Here is a 12,739-nt window from a genome sequence, read left to right as displayed (position 1 = left end):
TGCTGCCTCGTTGCTTGTGTCCTGAAATGTGTAACACTGAATCCATCTCTACAAGAGGAAAGGATGTGTATATGTTTCACAAAAGCACACATAAGTCCTCAATACTTTGACTTGTTCACTCTAGAGAAACAGATAGTGTTGAGTTTTTTGCAGTTGTTGTTGGCTGGATGCTGTCATTAGAGAAGCTGAGAGGAATGGCGTGACTTCATATCAGCATCATTTTCTTGGGAAGGCTTTGTAATGCTCTTATCACATGGGAAAGAATGATGTTTATGGGATCTATTAAACCAAGCAGCTCGCTTTGTTTCTTCAGTGATTCAGCAACTTTATGAAGTGTATATCAGTGGGACAGATATAAGACCAGAATACACCTTCTCTTAACTCATATCTCAGATGTTTATCTGCTTATTAATTATTTCACTTAAAACAATATGCATTCAGAGTGTGTGTGTGTGTGTGTGTGTGTGTGTGTGTGTGTGTGTGTGTGTGTGTGTGTGTGTGTGTGTTTATTATGCTTGTGCTAAATAATACAATCAGATGACTTGCAAGGAACTAAAGGAATAAGGTTCTCCCAGATCTCCCCCGGTTGGCAGAGCTGCGGCTGCTCTGTGGGATCCACATTCACTTTGTGAACATTCTTCTCGTGTTGCTCTCGTGTATTTATTGGCTGCGTGATTGTGTGCGTGTTTGCTTGGCAGTTTGTTACCCGCCAAGCATTATGATCGGCGGGGATAGTTGGAGCTTTCGGGGGTTGTGCTTAATCGCTTTGAGGCGCTGTCAGTCAAAGGCAGATTTAAACACTGGAGGCTGTGTTCAAATCCTCAGTATGCTCCTCTGGTGAACAGAGATGTTGAAGGTGAAAGACCAGGCGGAGGTTGTTGTTGCTGATGATCTTGGTTATACGTGATAAAGGAACCCCCACCATTTGGTTTTCAATTCTGTATAATCATCTAAGAAAGACGATTTTATGGCTTGCCTTTGAGGATTCAAACATAACATGAAGAGTGACTACATACATTTTTCCAACCTATAAAATATTAATTTTCCATCCTCAAATACCAAAGTATTTAGTCAGCTGTTACCTTCTTCGACTGTCAGTAGTGATACTGCAGGCCCACTGTGTGCGTGACCTGCTTGATGTTGTGCCGTTTGTCTGTTTAAGAAAGAGTTTATGGTTGTGACATTTATTACAGCCTGTCGCAGGGTCTTTTTACTGTCAGGCCTCAGCAGCGTGGGGCTTACAGTATTTCCAAACAGCCTCCTGTGTCAGGAGACCTGCAACATCAAACTGGTACCACTAACGTTCCTGTGCTTTCTTTTCATGGATTTGATGTTAGCTTTTTTCCTGGAAAGAAGCGTCGGACATAGCGTTACGTATGAGAGCCCCCCATCTCATGGCACGTTGATGCCTTCAGTTTAGAGGCACTTTTAGATTTCATGCTAGCATTGTCTCATGACCTCAGAACAGTTAATGGCTTTTACTGACAGATAACGCTGTTTACAACTTCCTCTGGGTCAAAGGTGATTACAGAGGTCAAACAGGGATCACACTGCTGTTCTCAAAGCTATGTACCAAGTCATTCAAATAACACACTCTGAAAATCGGTCAGTGCATGTCATGAGATCACAGCATCTCGGAATCTAAGAGGGGATTATGACGATATCTCTAGCTCTTCTGCTCAGGGTGAGTTTCTTGACTTAAGATGGAGGGAGGACTGTTCGTGATGCTCAGCGTCTCCTGAGGAAATGTGAGAGGAATGGGTGGAGGGGATCAGACAGATGGGTGAGTGGTAGCTAATGATTTCGAAATCTTTACCCTTCTTTTCAGGCATAACTATAACCAATATAACTCCATATATGGGAGCTTCAACTGCCTCTTACACATAAAATGATGTCCATATCTTATGATCATTCTTTTGCTATATCTCTTTTATTAATACTCAACAAGAAAGCTATCTCTCTCCAACCATCTATCCTTAACGTGGGGAAGTGTTTATACCTTTGATCATGCTATGTTTGAAGGTCAGTTAGAAACCTTTTTAGTGTTCCATTTAGCTGACTCACTTTAGATCGGAGGATTTTAATATACACACTATTTATCAGAAGTGATTGATGCCCCATGGGGATAACATATGCCTTTCTATTGGACGGTTGAGGACTTTTACAGAACCCTCTACACAGAATATAGATTTATTCAGAGAAATGCTAAGATGATACATTGTGAATGAAAAGTGTTCAAATGAAACCACATTGCCTTTTAAGATCCTGGGTGAAACACAGGTTCAAGCCTGATTTTGTGACCTATGAATTATGGAAAAAAATATAAGAATCAAGATAGCGGAGTAATGAAGGTCAGATGCTAGGCTAAAGCCCTGCTTCTTGTACCTGTGGGCTGTAGGAGAACAGCGAGGCAGGAGGCTGAATGAAGATCAAAGTGTTTTGTTTGATGTCTATAAATTCCAGGGTCAAATAAAAATTGCAAGGCTGTGTAAGATAAGACGCTGTACTGGCAGCTGATCTTCTCTGCATGCAAAGTGTTAATGTTGTTGTTTTTACGTCTTTGTTCCTAGAGCATGTCTTATGTTGATATTTAATCATACGAAGCCAGATATATTAAAGAACTACTTCTAATAATAATAATAATTTCGATTTTTATAGCGCCTTTCGAGAAACCCAAGGACGCTGGGAGATAAAATAACAAAACAAAAACAAAAATAATAATCACACAGACACACAGGTTGAAAAACAGGTTGCTTGGTACTGGATTTGAGCTGGGGCCGAAGGCCTGAGTGAACAGATGGTGTTTGAGTTTTAGTTTGAAAGTGTCCAGAGAGGTCGGAGGACCGCAGCTGACGAGAGGGGGTGTAGGGCTGAAGGAGGTCAGCGATGTATGCAGGGGCTAGGGAGTGGAGAGATTTGTAGGTTAGCAGGAGGAGTCTGTACTGGATGCGTGACTTGACCGGGAGCCAGTGAAGGTGGGGGTGATGTGTTGCCAGGGCTTAGTGCAGGTGAGGAGCCTGGTTGCAGAGTTCTGGACGTACTGGAGCCTGTCCAGGGCTTTGCTGGTGACCCCAGACTTCTCCAACTTTATACTTTTTGCCAGAATGCAGTGGTTCATTGTTTATTATCAGCGGCATTTACCGACCGCTTGAAAGTATTCACTGTCTCACTGTCACACAAGCAGCTGATGCATGTCCCACATCCCCATAAAGTGGTGTGTTTTCAGTCTGAATCGACAATTTTTGGCATCACAACTTTTTTAAAGTGTCTCTGGTATTAGACATCTACTAGCATAGATCTTGAAGCTAATCTGACTATCAAGACTGTTTTTTTCTTTATCTTATTGTGGCATAAGCCAGTTTCTAAAGGCATATTTTTCATTATCATTATTATTGTGATAGTCGGACATGACAACCTGTGTAGCCCCATTAATTCCACCTGATAGCTGTATGGATGCAATCTAGTCGATTTGCTCAGTTCTACGGCCTGTTTCAACTTTCTTCCCTTCCCCGTTCTCGCTATGAACTGTTTGCTCAGGTTAATCGGACCCTGCCTCGGACGTAAGCATTGGTTCTTGGTTCTTCACGGGCAGTCAAGTGGTGACAGTTCAGAATCGGTTTTCAGGGCAAATAGTCAGCCCCGCTGTGGTAGAAACAGGAATAACTGGTTCTTAATCGGGCACTAGCTCCGAACTAGCCCGGGAACTGCTTTGGTGGGAAAGGGTATGAGACACAATACATAGGCTGCAGGTGCTTCATCCACAGTCCACTTTCAACCGAGGGTCAACTTCCTCTTTATAACCAGTCCCTGAATCATTCAGTGGCGTTTTCTCCTGGAGACCAAGGGAAGCCAGGCTTCCCCTGTTTTTTCGGACTGTAGTTATCATTTTAATGAATGAAAAAAAAAAATGTGTTTAGTTGCTGCCATCTCTCCCCCATTCTCATTGAGTATTTTACAAAGAGTGAAACAGCGCCCCTCTAGATGCTATGGTGAAACAGTATATTGCACTCACTGTAAACTAATGTCATGGTCGAGAGGCCAGCCGAAATTGTCATCCCTTGGTGAAAAAAAATGGAGGGATTGAGCAATCAGATGAGGCTACCGTCATGCCCCTGCCAACCTGTGATTAGTCAGGGCCATGCCAAGGGAAGCCACCCGCCCTCTGGCTTCACTCAAATCAAATCGCATCAACTTCGTACTGTCATCACCTCCATTACCAAGTAGCAACATTAGCAAGTGTGGTTATGGAGGGTGGAGATTTAGAGTATAAAACATAATTTTACTAAACTTTCGCTACAGCAACTAAAAATGAAATCTGACAACAGGCCAATGCCCAAACTAGAGCTGTGTACAGAGAGGAAAAAAGGAGCGATTCGGACGTTCAATGAGGAAAATTATGACGGCACGGAGTCGCTAGAAGTGCTAAACTTCAGCGAATATTTTGCTGGCCATGTCTTCTTCGGGAGGATTACGAATAAAAACATATCTGAGGAACACGTGTGGACAGGACAGACTTGTCAACCTAGCCACAATATCCATTGACTCTGTTGTTCTGGAGGACCTAAAGGCCACTGGGAAGTTCTATGACATTGTTATTGACCACTTCACCACCATGAAAGACAGGAGAATGGCCTTCCTCTTCAAATAGGGTGAGTGAAATGCACACCCCTTTCTCTCTGTGGCATACCTGTTGCCTGAACTGCCCGTGTAGCTATGTGTGCAATTACTGATGTGGTTCTGTTGGTTATTGTGCATTGCTTGCCTGGATTTAGCTGCAGGTGTTAGACAGTCTGAAGTAGTTGTTTTATTGCAGTTGTTTAATTAGCAAAGGGTGATATCCGAAAATCAGCACCGCGGATAGCACCCATATAGAGCCCGATCACCTGAATAGATGAGATTGAGACTGCTGCTGCACTTGCCGTGTGTGTTAGAAAGGGAAGAGAAGGTGGACTATTGCATGCAATGTTTCTGCACATAACTGTTTATGAAGACATGTGTTTCATACACGTAGCCTACTGATACTTTGATGTGAACGTAAAACTTTAAAGGTCTCCTGATTTAGTTTGTGAATGAATGCTTATTTTGTATTCATTACCGTATCTGCACTGCGCATTGAGCAGCAGGTTATGCAGTTGGGGGGGGTTGGCTGCATCAATGAATAAAACAAGAGAGTTTCGGCTGAAGAGTGCGTGCGGGCGGACCTGTCGGTTAGATAACAGGCGTGTGCAATTCCTGCATCTGTATGATACCGGACGCTGTAATAACTCATCTGGTTACGTTATTACATTGACCCCCCCCCCCCCCCCCCCCCCCGAAAAAAGGACACAGATTATTGGCTTTCTCATGTTTTTGCCCCACGCCATGCTACAGGAATCATTAGCTCCTTATGGCCTTGGATTACATTCTACACACTTTTTAAGAAAATAATTGAGATTAATTTCAAGGCCTTTCAGGAGCAAGTAGCCATGGCCTTTAGAACACAAGAACAAGTGTGACGCTTTCCCCATGTTTGATGCCTGCCAGAGTGTTATCTAGCATCACACTCCGGGGATCACTCCAGCCTGTGTTTCTGATTACCTTCAGCCAGGGATGAGAGCAGTAAAGGGTCCCCTTAGGGGCCCCACCTCTGACCTCTGGTCTGTTGGTCCTAACACAGACCCTAAAGTTCCCCAAAACGGGAAAAATAAGATTTAAGGGGATTCCCTCTTTAACGGACCTCCTATTGCTATTTTAAGGATAATCTCTGCTCATTTCTCAACATGTCCCCGTCAAGTGACAGGCTCTAAAGTCCAGACGATGCAGTTGAAAGGGCGGCCCTGTCATAAAATGGACTATTTGGCACAAAATCTGTCAATTCCTTTGAGAGTTGTATTCTTCTTGTGCGTCTTGTGGATGATCTTGGAACATGAGGGGGTGAAGCGCTGCCCACCCACGGAGGCCTTTCTTGTGGGGGAAGCCAGGAGCCTTGTCTTCTCTCTGGATCTCTGAGCTGTCCCCATGTAAACAGCCTCCCTGCAGCAGGAGGCAGACCAAGCAAACTGTATTACTCCAGCTGACAAAGACATTCACTTCTGAGGAATGCAAATTTAGATTGTGAATGCTCCCTTTGCTTTATCACATTAGACAAACAGTGCTGAGTTATTGGGAGGATTATGAATAACTTTTTTCTTCAGTGGAAAAAGGGAGATATGGCCAAGACAGAGTCATCAGAGGTCCCTGAAATAGAGTCTGTCTGAGAAGGAAGCAGAGAAAGGTGAACGCCGCTTGTTGGCGTGCGTCAGTAAAGCCTGCTGTTCTTCAGTGCCCCCAGAAATCTCACTTTTTAGAGATGCTTCAGCTTGTGAAGCGACATTGTTTTCTTTGAATAAATAGTGTTTTGTGTGGTGTTTAATGTACATGTTTTTGTTGAAGTGTGCTGCGTGTGCATGTGTTTACTTTGGCAATGATTGCTAACATGCCCTGCTCTGTTTACAGGTCTTATTGGCTCTTCTCTCCCACTCTCTGAATGTGTTTTGCTTATTCCTCTTCTCACTCGTTGCGTCTGAGACAAGTCAACAAGACAGCTTCACATGCACGAGCACGTATAACCTGCGTGCAACACAAACACACGGACTAATATAAACACATAGAAGAAGCCTCCCTTCTCTTGTGTATTTATTATTTGCTAAAGATAAATGAGCATTTGCATTAGTGTTGTAAATATGTATACTTAGGGATTGCTGTTTCATTTATTCTGCTCAAATCTCCACAGACAGTTTTTCATGGTTCCCATGACGGGGTCACAACAGCGCGCTGGGCGGCTCCTGCCAGCCCTTTTTTATTTTTATTTCAGACCAGAGGCTCATGGGAAAGCTATTTGGAGACCATTTCCTGTCGCCCCCCCTCCCTCAGAAACAGTGCCAGTGGTTTGTTAACAGGTGCAATGTGACCAGAATCTTTACAACAGCTTAAATGCTCTTGTTTGTTTGTTTTCTGTTCCAGCAAAGACGGTGGGGGTCGTATGGTCCACTCTATGGATGTAGTTATCACATATAGCTTTATTGTAGGTCAGAGGGCCGCTTACAGCTGACTGATATTGTCTTGTAAAAGGAGGTGGCACTCTAAAAATGGGGTGCTCTATGGAATGCTCAAACCAAGGCTTATGACAACATTTCGCATAGGGCCCCAATTTAACCAGGGGCCGCACTGCATGTTTCATTTCAAACCTTTATTTATCCAGGTGAATCCCATGTAAAGCTGCCTTTGAGACCTGTTCACCTTCCATCAATATTTTCCACCCTCACATCTTTCCTGAGACAGGGACAGCCTCTCAGAGAACGCCATCCCAAAGAAACACGGCTCACTGACTGCCAAACCCAACAAACCCCAACGCACTATACTTGTCACAGTCTGCTCCATCATTCACCAGTAGTTTTCCATTCACCTGTCTCACCTGTTAACCACATCTACGTTTTTGCTCACTCTCTTTCTCTACTGCACCCATTAGCTTTACTGCCAGTATTTAAACCCTCAGCAGACACACACCCGTTGCCAGATTGTACTTTGCCTTCATGCTAGTCTTTCACACGTTTGTTATCAGATTGCCTACCCGGTTCCGACCCCGCCTGTCCCTGACCTGCCTGTTCTTGGACTATCCTGCCTTGCCTGCTGTCTGACCCTGCCTGTACCTACGCTGACAGCCTCGCCTGCTCCCTGACCCTCTGCCCGGCCCTGACTCACCTTCTGCCCGCTGTCCTCTGGTTTGTTTGCCTGCACATCATCCGGTATCCCTCTGCGCTGGTATTATTACCAATAAAGTACATTACCAATACTCCGTGGTTTCTCGAGTGCTGCATTTGGGTCCTTCATAAGATTGTGACAATGCTACACTAAAAACAATACAAAATAGCAAACAATCATACATTAAACAAAGTAAGAGTAAAAAGGAAGAAGAATTAAAGAAAGGTAACATCTAACCCGTTCATGCTGGGTTGTTGGTTTAGCTCCATAACAAATATCCGTTGATTTACAGACGTCTCTTTTTCAATGTAAGTCAATGGGGAAAAGTGTTTTTGGGCCCAATGATGTCACGGACTGATAGGAAATTGTAGTACCACCGCTTGTTCTTCAACCACCAGCGCTTTTCATCGGGGCTTGATCTGACCTCACCACACCCTCCAGTGCCAAACTCCCAGCATGCACTGACACAGACAGACATGTCTTTGGGAGCAGGACAACCCATGTGACTCGGCCTGCCCGTCTGCCATGACCGGAGCTATAACCCACACCATCACATTCACATTCTGTCTGCAGACGTCCCCAGACTGATGATCCATAGCTCAGTGAAGGCACCATGTTTATGGAAATCCAGCTGCATGTGGCATCACCAGAGCACTTTCTCTTTTCCCTCCTTTCAGTGACAGACCAACAAACTGCCTGTGTTGATATTTGTATTTCTTTTAGGAGACATTTAATTTGTCATTAGATCATCGTATATGTTCTACATTTCAGGGATATGAAAATGCTTTTAATTATTTTTCTGCTGTTCATGTTTATTACACTTATGGTTATGCTATATATGTTGTCAGCTGTGGTTCTGTACATGACAGACTGTGGGAATGATCAGATAACATGGTGTCGTATTTTGAAGTACCTATTCTAGATTTGGTGGCCATGGGAACAGGTTCACTTGGTATGCAATTCCAAATTGTAAACAAAAATGATTCACAAAAATTGTTTTGATGTAATGACTATTATTACATTCATGGTTTATTCTTTTATCTGATCAAATTAACTTTCACTGCTGGGCCCAATGATGTGGAGCAGAAGATGGAAATGCTCACCCGTGTTGTTGTGAGTCTACACAAAGTACAGGTGTTAATCGATTAATAAAATAATCGATTATTCACAATAAATCACAAGTTTAAAATGTGCTTGTATTTGGTATTCTGTTACAGAGAGATGGTTCACTATCACTATGGTGATCTCCAGTTGATACTTGCAGCAGATTCCTCCGCTTTCTTTGTCTTCTCACTGCGGTTTTAGTCGATAACAATACCAGTACAAATCCAGGATTCTCAATGCCAATTAGCAAAAAGAAAATAATTCCTAAAAAAACATGACTTTAAACACCATTTTCATTTTGTTGTTTAAACCCAACAAAATGCCCTCTCTAATAACTGTTTTATTTTGCTCTGGAATCATTTCTTTAAACACATTTTTCCCAAAAATATTTTGCAGACGACATCTGCCAACCAAGACAACCCAACCGATGCACTTCTGACACAACACATTCAAACACATTCAAACAACTAACAGTGCAATTATTGCAAAGGTCACTAAGTGCTAACTGTTAAATATCTGATGTATAAACCAGTAGAGCGTTTCTCAATGTTAGCAGTATTGTTACCCAGGTCTTACTGTTTGAATGAATTTGAGCGTATGTGCCATGAGTTTTAGGTAATCCAATTGAAAAGCACACGTAAGCCAAAATAACAGAAACTGCATGAGACATGTGTTTGATTTTGTCGCTGATTTATTTATTTTTTAACTTTTATTGTCATTACGTAGTACAGGTACTAGTAACGAAACGTTTTCTCTGCATTTGACCCATCCTAATGTTAGGAGCAGTGAGCTGCCATTATTATGTACGGCGCCCGGAGAGCGATTCCTCCTTCACGCTCGATGGCAATGGAGATGGGCTGGAGCCACTTTCTGTTTGGACCCTGCTGAGGACCCCTACATTCTTCAATAAATGCAGACCAAACAGTAATTATTAATTATTAATTATAAATGACTTGAGTCCTCGCAGACTTCAACAGGAGTGCCTTTGAGGACAACAGAGAGCTGTGCAGTCATTTCAGCTGTCCAATGAGACAGAAAATATCAGGCACACATTTACAAGGCACAAGTCATTTCATTCCAACAGGGAATGAAATAGGTTGGACTTCAATTTTTGGACAGGCTTTTAATCTAGCACCGTAGTGTCATGATGTAGATAACATTAAGGATTCTTCCGAAGTAGCTAAATTAATGAGTTACCATCTAGGTGATGATTTGGATTAACTTCATCTTATAATGCAGAACTGACACATTAAGGAGACATTCCTTTTATTTATAACACTTGTGAAAGCAAGACACCATGGGAGCTTACAAGATAAGAAGACAGGTCACACTTTGCTTTCTTCCTTATTATCCTCTTTGAGAACCTTCCTGGTATTGTCCAGGCATGTTTCGTCACGTCTTTCACGTCAATGAAGCAGATAATTTTTCTTGCCTGAGGAGGACTAAACCTCTTGGTAGATTTTTACTTCTTTTACCTCTGCGAATTAAATATTTTACCTCTAATTCGTTCATTGCTGCATCCTCACAGCCATCTTTTCAAAGCTTTGTGTGATACTGTAGTTGAATGTTTGCGAATGATTTTTGCAACACTGATGAGGTCGTCATTTTCAGAAAAAGCCTTAAACTGTACACTGTCTCAGCAAACAAGTATGACATGAGTCAGGTCGTGATGAAGTCAGCCGTGTTCTCTCAGAACGGAAGGAGCTCCCCGTCCAAATCTGCAGTCATCATGCATCATGTGAAAGAACTCTGGTCGCTGGTGTCTTCTCAGCAGTGGTGAGGTTCCATGGACAGGATCCCAGCTTCGGCTGTGCTGCACCACTATCCTCAGGCTGTGCTGCACCACTATCCTCAGGCTGTGCTGCACCACTATCCTCAGGCTGTGCTGCACCACTATCCTCACTATCCTCAGGCTGTGCTGCACCACTATCCTCACTATCCTCAGGCTGTGCTGCTCCACTATCCTCAGGCTGTGCTGCTCCACTATCCTCACTATCCTCAGGCTGTGCTGCTCCACTATCCTCAGGCTGTGCTGCTCCACTATCCTCACTATCCTCAGGCTGTGCTGCTCCACTATCCTCAGGCTGTGCTGCTCCACTATCCTCAGGCTGTGCTGCTCCACTATCCTCAGGCTGTGCTGCTCCACTATCCTGAGGCTGTGCTGCTCCACTATCCTCACTATCCTCAGGCTGTGCTGCTCCACTATCCTCAGGCTGTGCTGCTCCACTATCCTCAGGCTGTGCTGCTCCACTATCCTCAGGCTGTGCTGCTCCACTATCCTCAGGCTGTGCTGCTCCACTATCCTAAAGCTGTGCTGCTCCACTATCCTCAGGCTGTGCTGCTCCACTATCCTCACTATCCTCAGGCTGTTTTGCACCACTATCCTCACTATCCTCAGGCTGTGCTGCTCCACTATCCTCACTATCCTCAGGCTATTTTGCACCACTATCCTCACTATCCTCAGGCTGTGCTGCTCCACTATCCTCAGGCTGTGCTGCTCCACTATCCTCAGGCTGTGCTGCTCCACTATCCTCAGGCTGTGCTGCTCCACTATCCTCAGGCTGTGCTGGGCATGCCGGTAAAGGAGAGTCACGACACGGATGATACTCAGCTTAGCTCCTACTCAGTCTAAAGTCTTTCTAAATTGAAATATGTTCTTCAGTTGCAGTTACAACTAGATGAGAGGAGGTTTCCTTTAAAGTAAACTTCCTTTATCTTTATTGACAACACAGAGCACTAACCTTTGGTCCTTTTAGATGACTGATCTTAGACAAACAAAATCCTTGATATTCAAACAATGGAATATTTTTCTTTATATTTATGTGCTTTTTCAATGTAAATAAACACTATTAATAAAACAGTGTTTAAATTATGTGCTGAGCATTTCATTTATTTGTGGTGGGTGGGGCATTACGTTTTGTTATTTATACAAGATTATATTTGTATTATAAAAAGGAGATAAAGCACGAACATCACCAGCTGGGAACTTACAACCCATGAAATGCATTACTCATTGCCCAAACCCTTAAAGTCACAGTAAAAAACACGCACAGATGTGTTCACTGAGGGACAGAGACTGGTTTCAATATATGAATATGTTGTTTTATTTAATCAAAGCTAAGAAAATCCGGAAACTAGCACTGGAATATGCAATTAGTTAGTAAACAACATAGACACTTATTCAGTTCAGTTCACTTATCTTAACAAAACAGTTTAAAATATATGCCTAAATATGAACTATGAAAGGTTTATGTAAATGAAAATAGACGGAAATAGCTGAGGTGGGCTGCGGCCAATACATGGGGTGGCATTCTACAGTAAGGGAATCTAGGTTGCTACCATACTCGCAATGTATAGTCACAGCAAACCACGCACGCACGCACGCACACACTCAGTGCTCTTCACCACAGCAAACAGTAAGGGGGACTGTTTGAGCGAGTGGCACATTTTAGGCTGAAAGTTTGATAGGTGTTCATCTGGGGATTTGTGAGCTGTAATGACAGAGTTACCTTGTTTCATGATATCGTAATGATCCACCTTATAAGGAAGAAGTGGAACCGGTGTGTCGTTGTTAGGAAGCGTGGATCTGCAGGTCAGAGCCGGCCACAGCTCGGCTGATTGAGGAGCCCATATGGAAGCCACAGTTCCAAAATGACCCTACAACCCAGTCACACAAAAACCCTGTAATAGCTACGTTGGTCCACAGGGCAAAACGTAGTATATTCACAAAAATCCTCTGAAATGGTGATATTGCTACATTATAGTTTCCTATAGATTTCTAATGACCAGTGCCCCTGTCACGTGATCGTCAACTTTCCCGGTGTGAAAAAAAACTAAAACATGGCGGACACCCGACTTGTTTTTTGTGGAAAATTTGAATTGTAGAATAGAAGATAGAATAGAATTGGGAGGGATG

The 12,739-nt window shown here is 43.2% G+C and overlaps 1 protein-coding gene across 1 annotated transcript in view; it reads left to right on the top strand.

Annotated features, from left to right (window-relative positions):
* The window catches only part of LOC307021608 (uncharacterized protein), a 98,981-nt gene extending 90,149 nt beyond the window's left edge, over positions 1 to 8,832 (top strand). Inside the window, exon 3 of the mRNA XM_079653865.1 lies at positions 7,580 to 8,832. Coding sequence (XP_079509991.1) covers positions 7,580 to 7,614 — 35 coding nt within the window. The 3' untranslated portion in view covers positions 7,615 to 8,832. The remainder of the gene's footprint in view (positions 1 to 7,579) is intronic.
* The last annotated feature ends 3,907 nt before the right edge of the window (positions 8,833 to 12,739 follow it).

The sequence above is a fragment of the Notothenia rossii genome (genome assembly GCF_949606895.1).
Source record: "Notothenia rossii genome assembly, chromosome: 10".
NCBI classification, from domain to species: Eukaryota; Metazoa; Chordata; class Actinopteri; order Perciformes; family Nototheniidae; genus Notothenia; species Notothenia rossii.
Note: the sequence above shows the minus strand (reverse complement) of the source record. Positions and strands in the feature narration are given on the sequence as shown.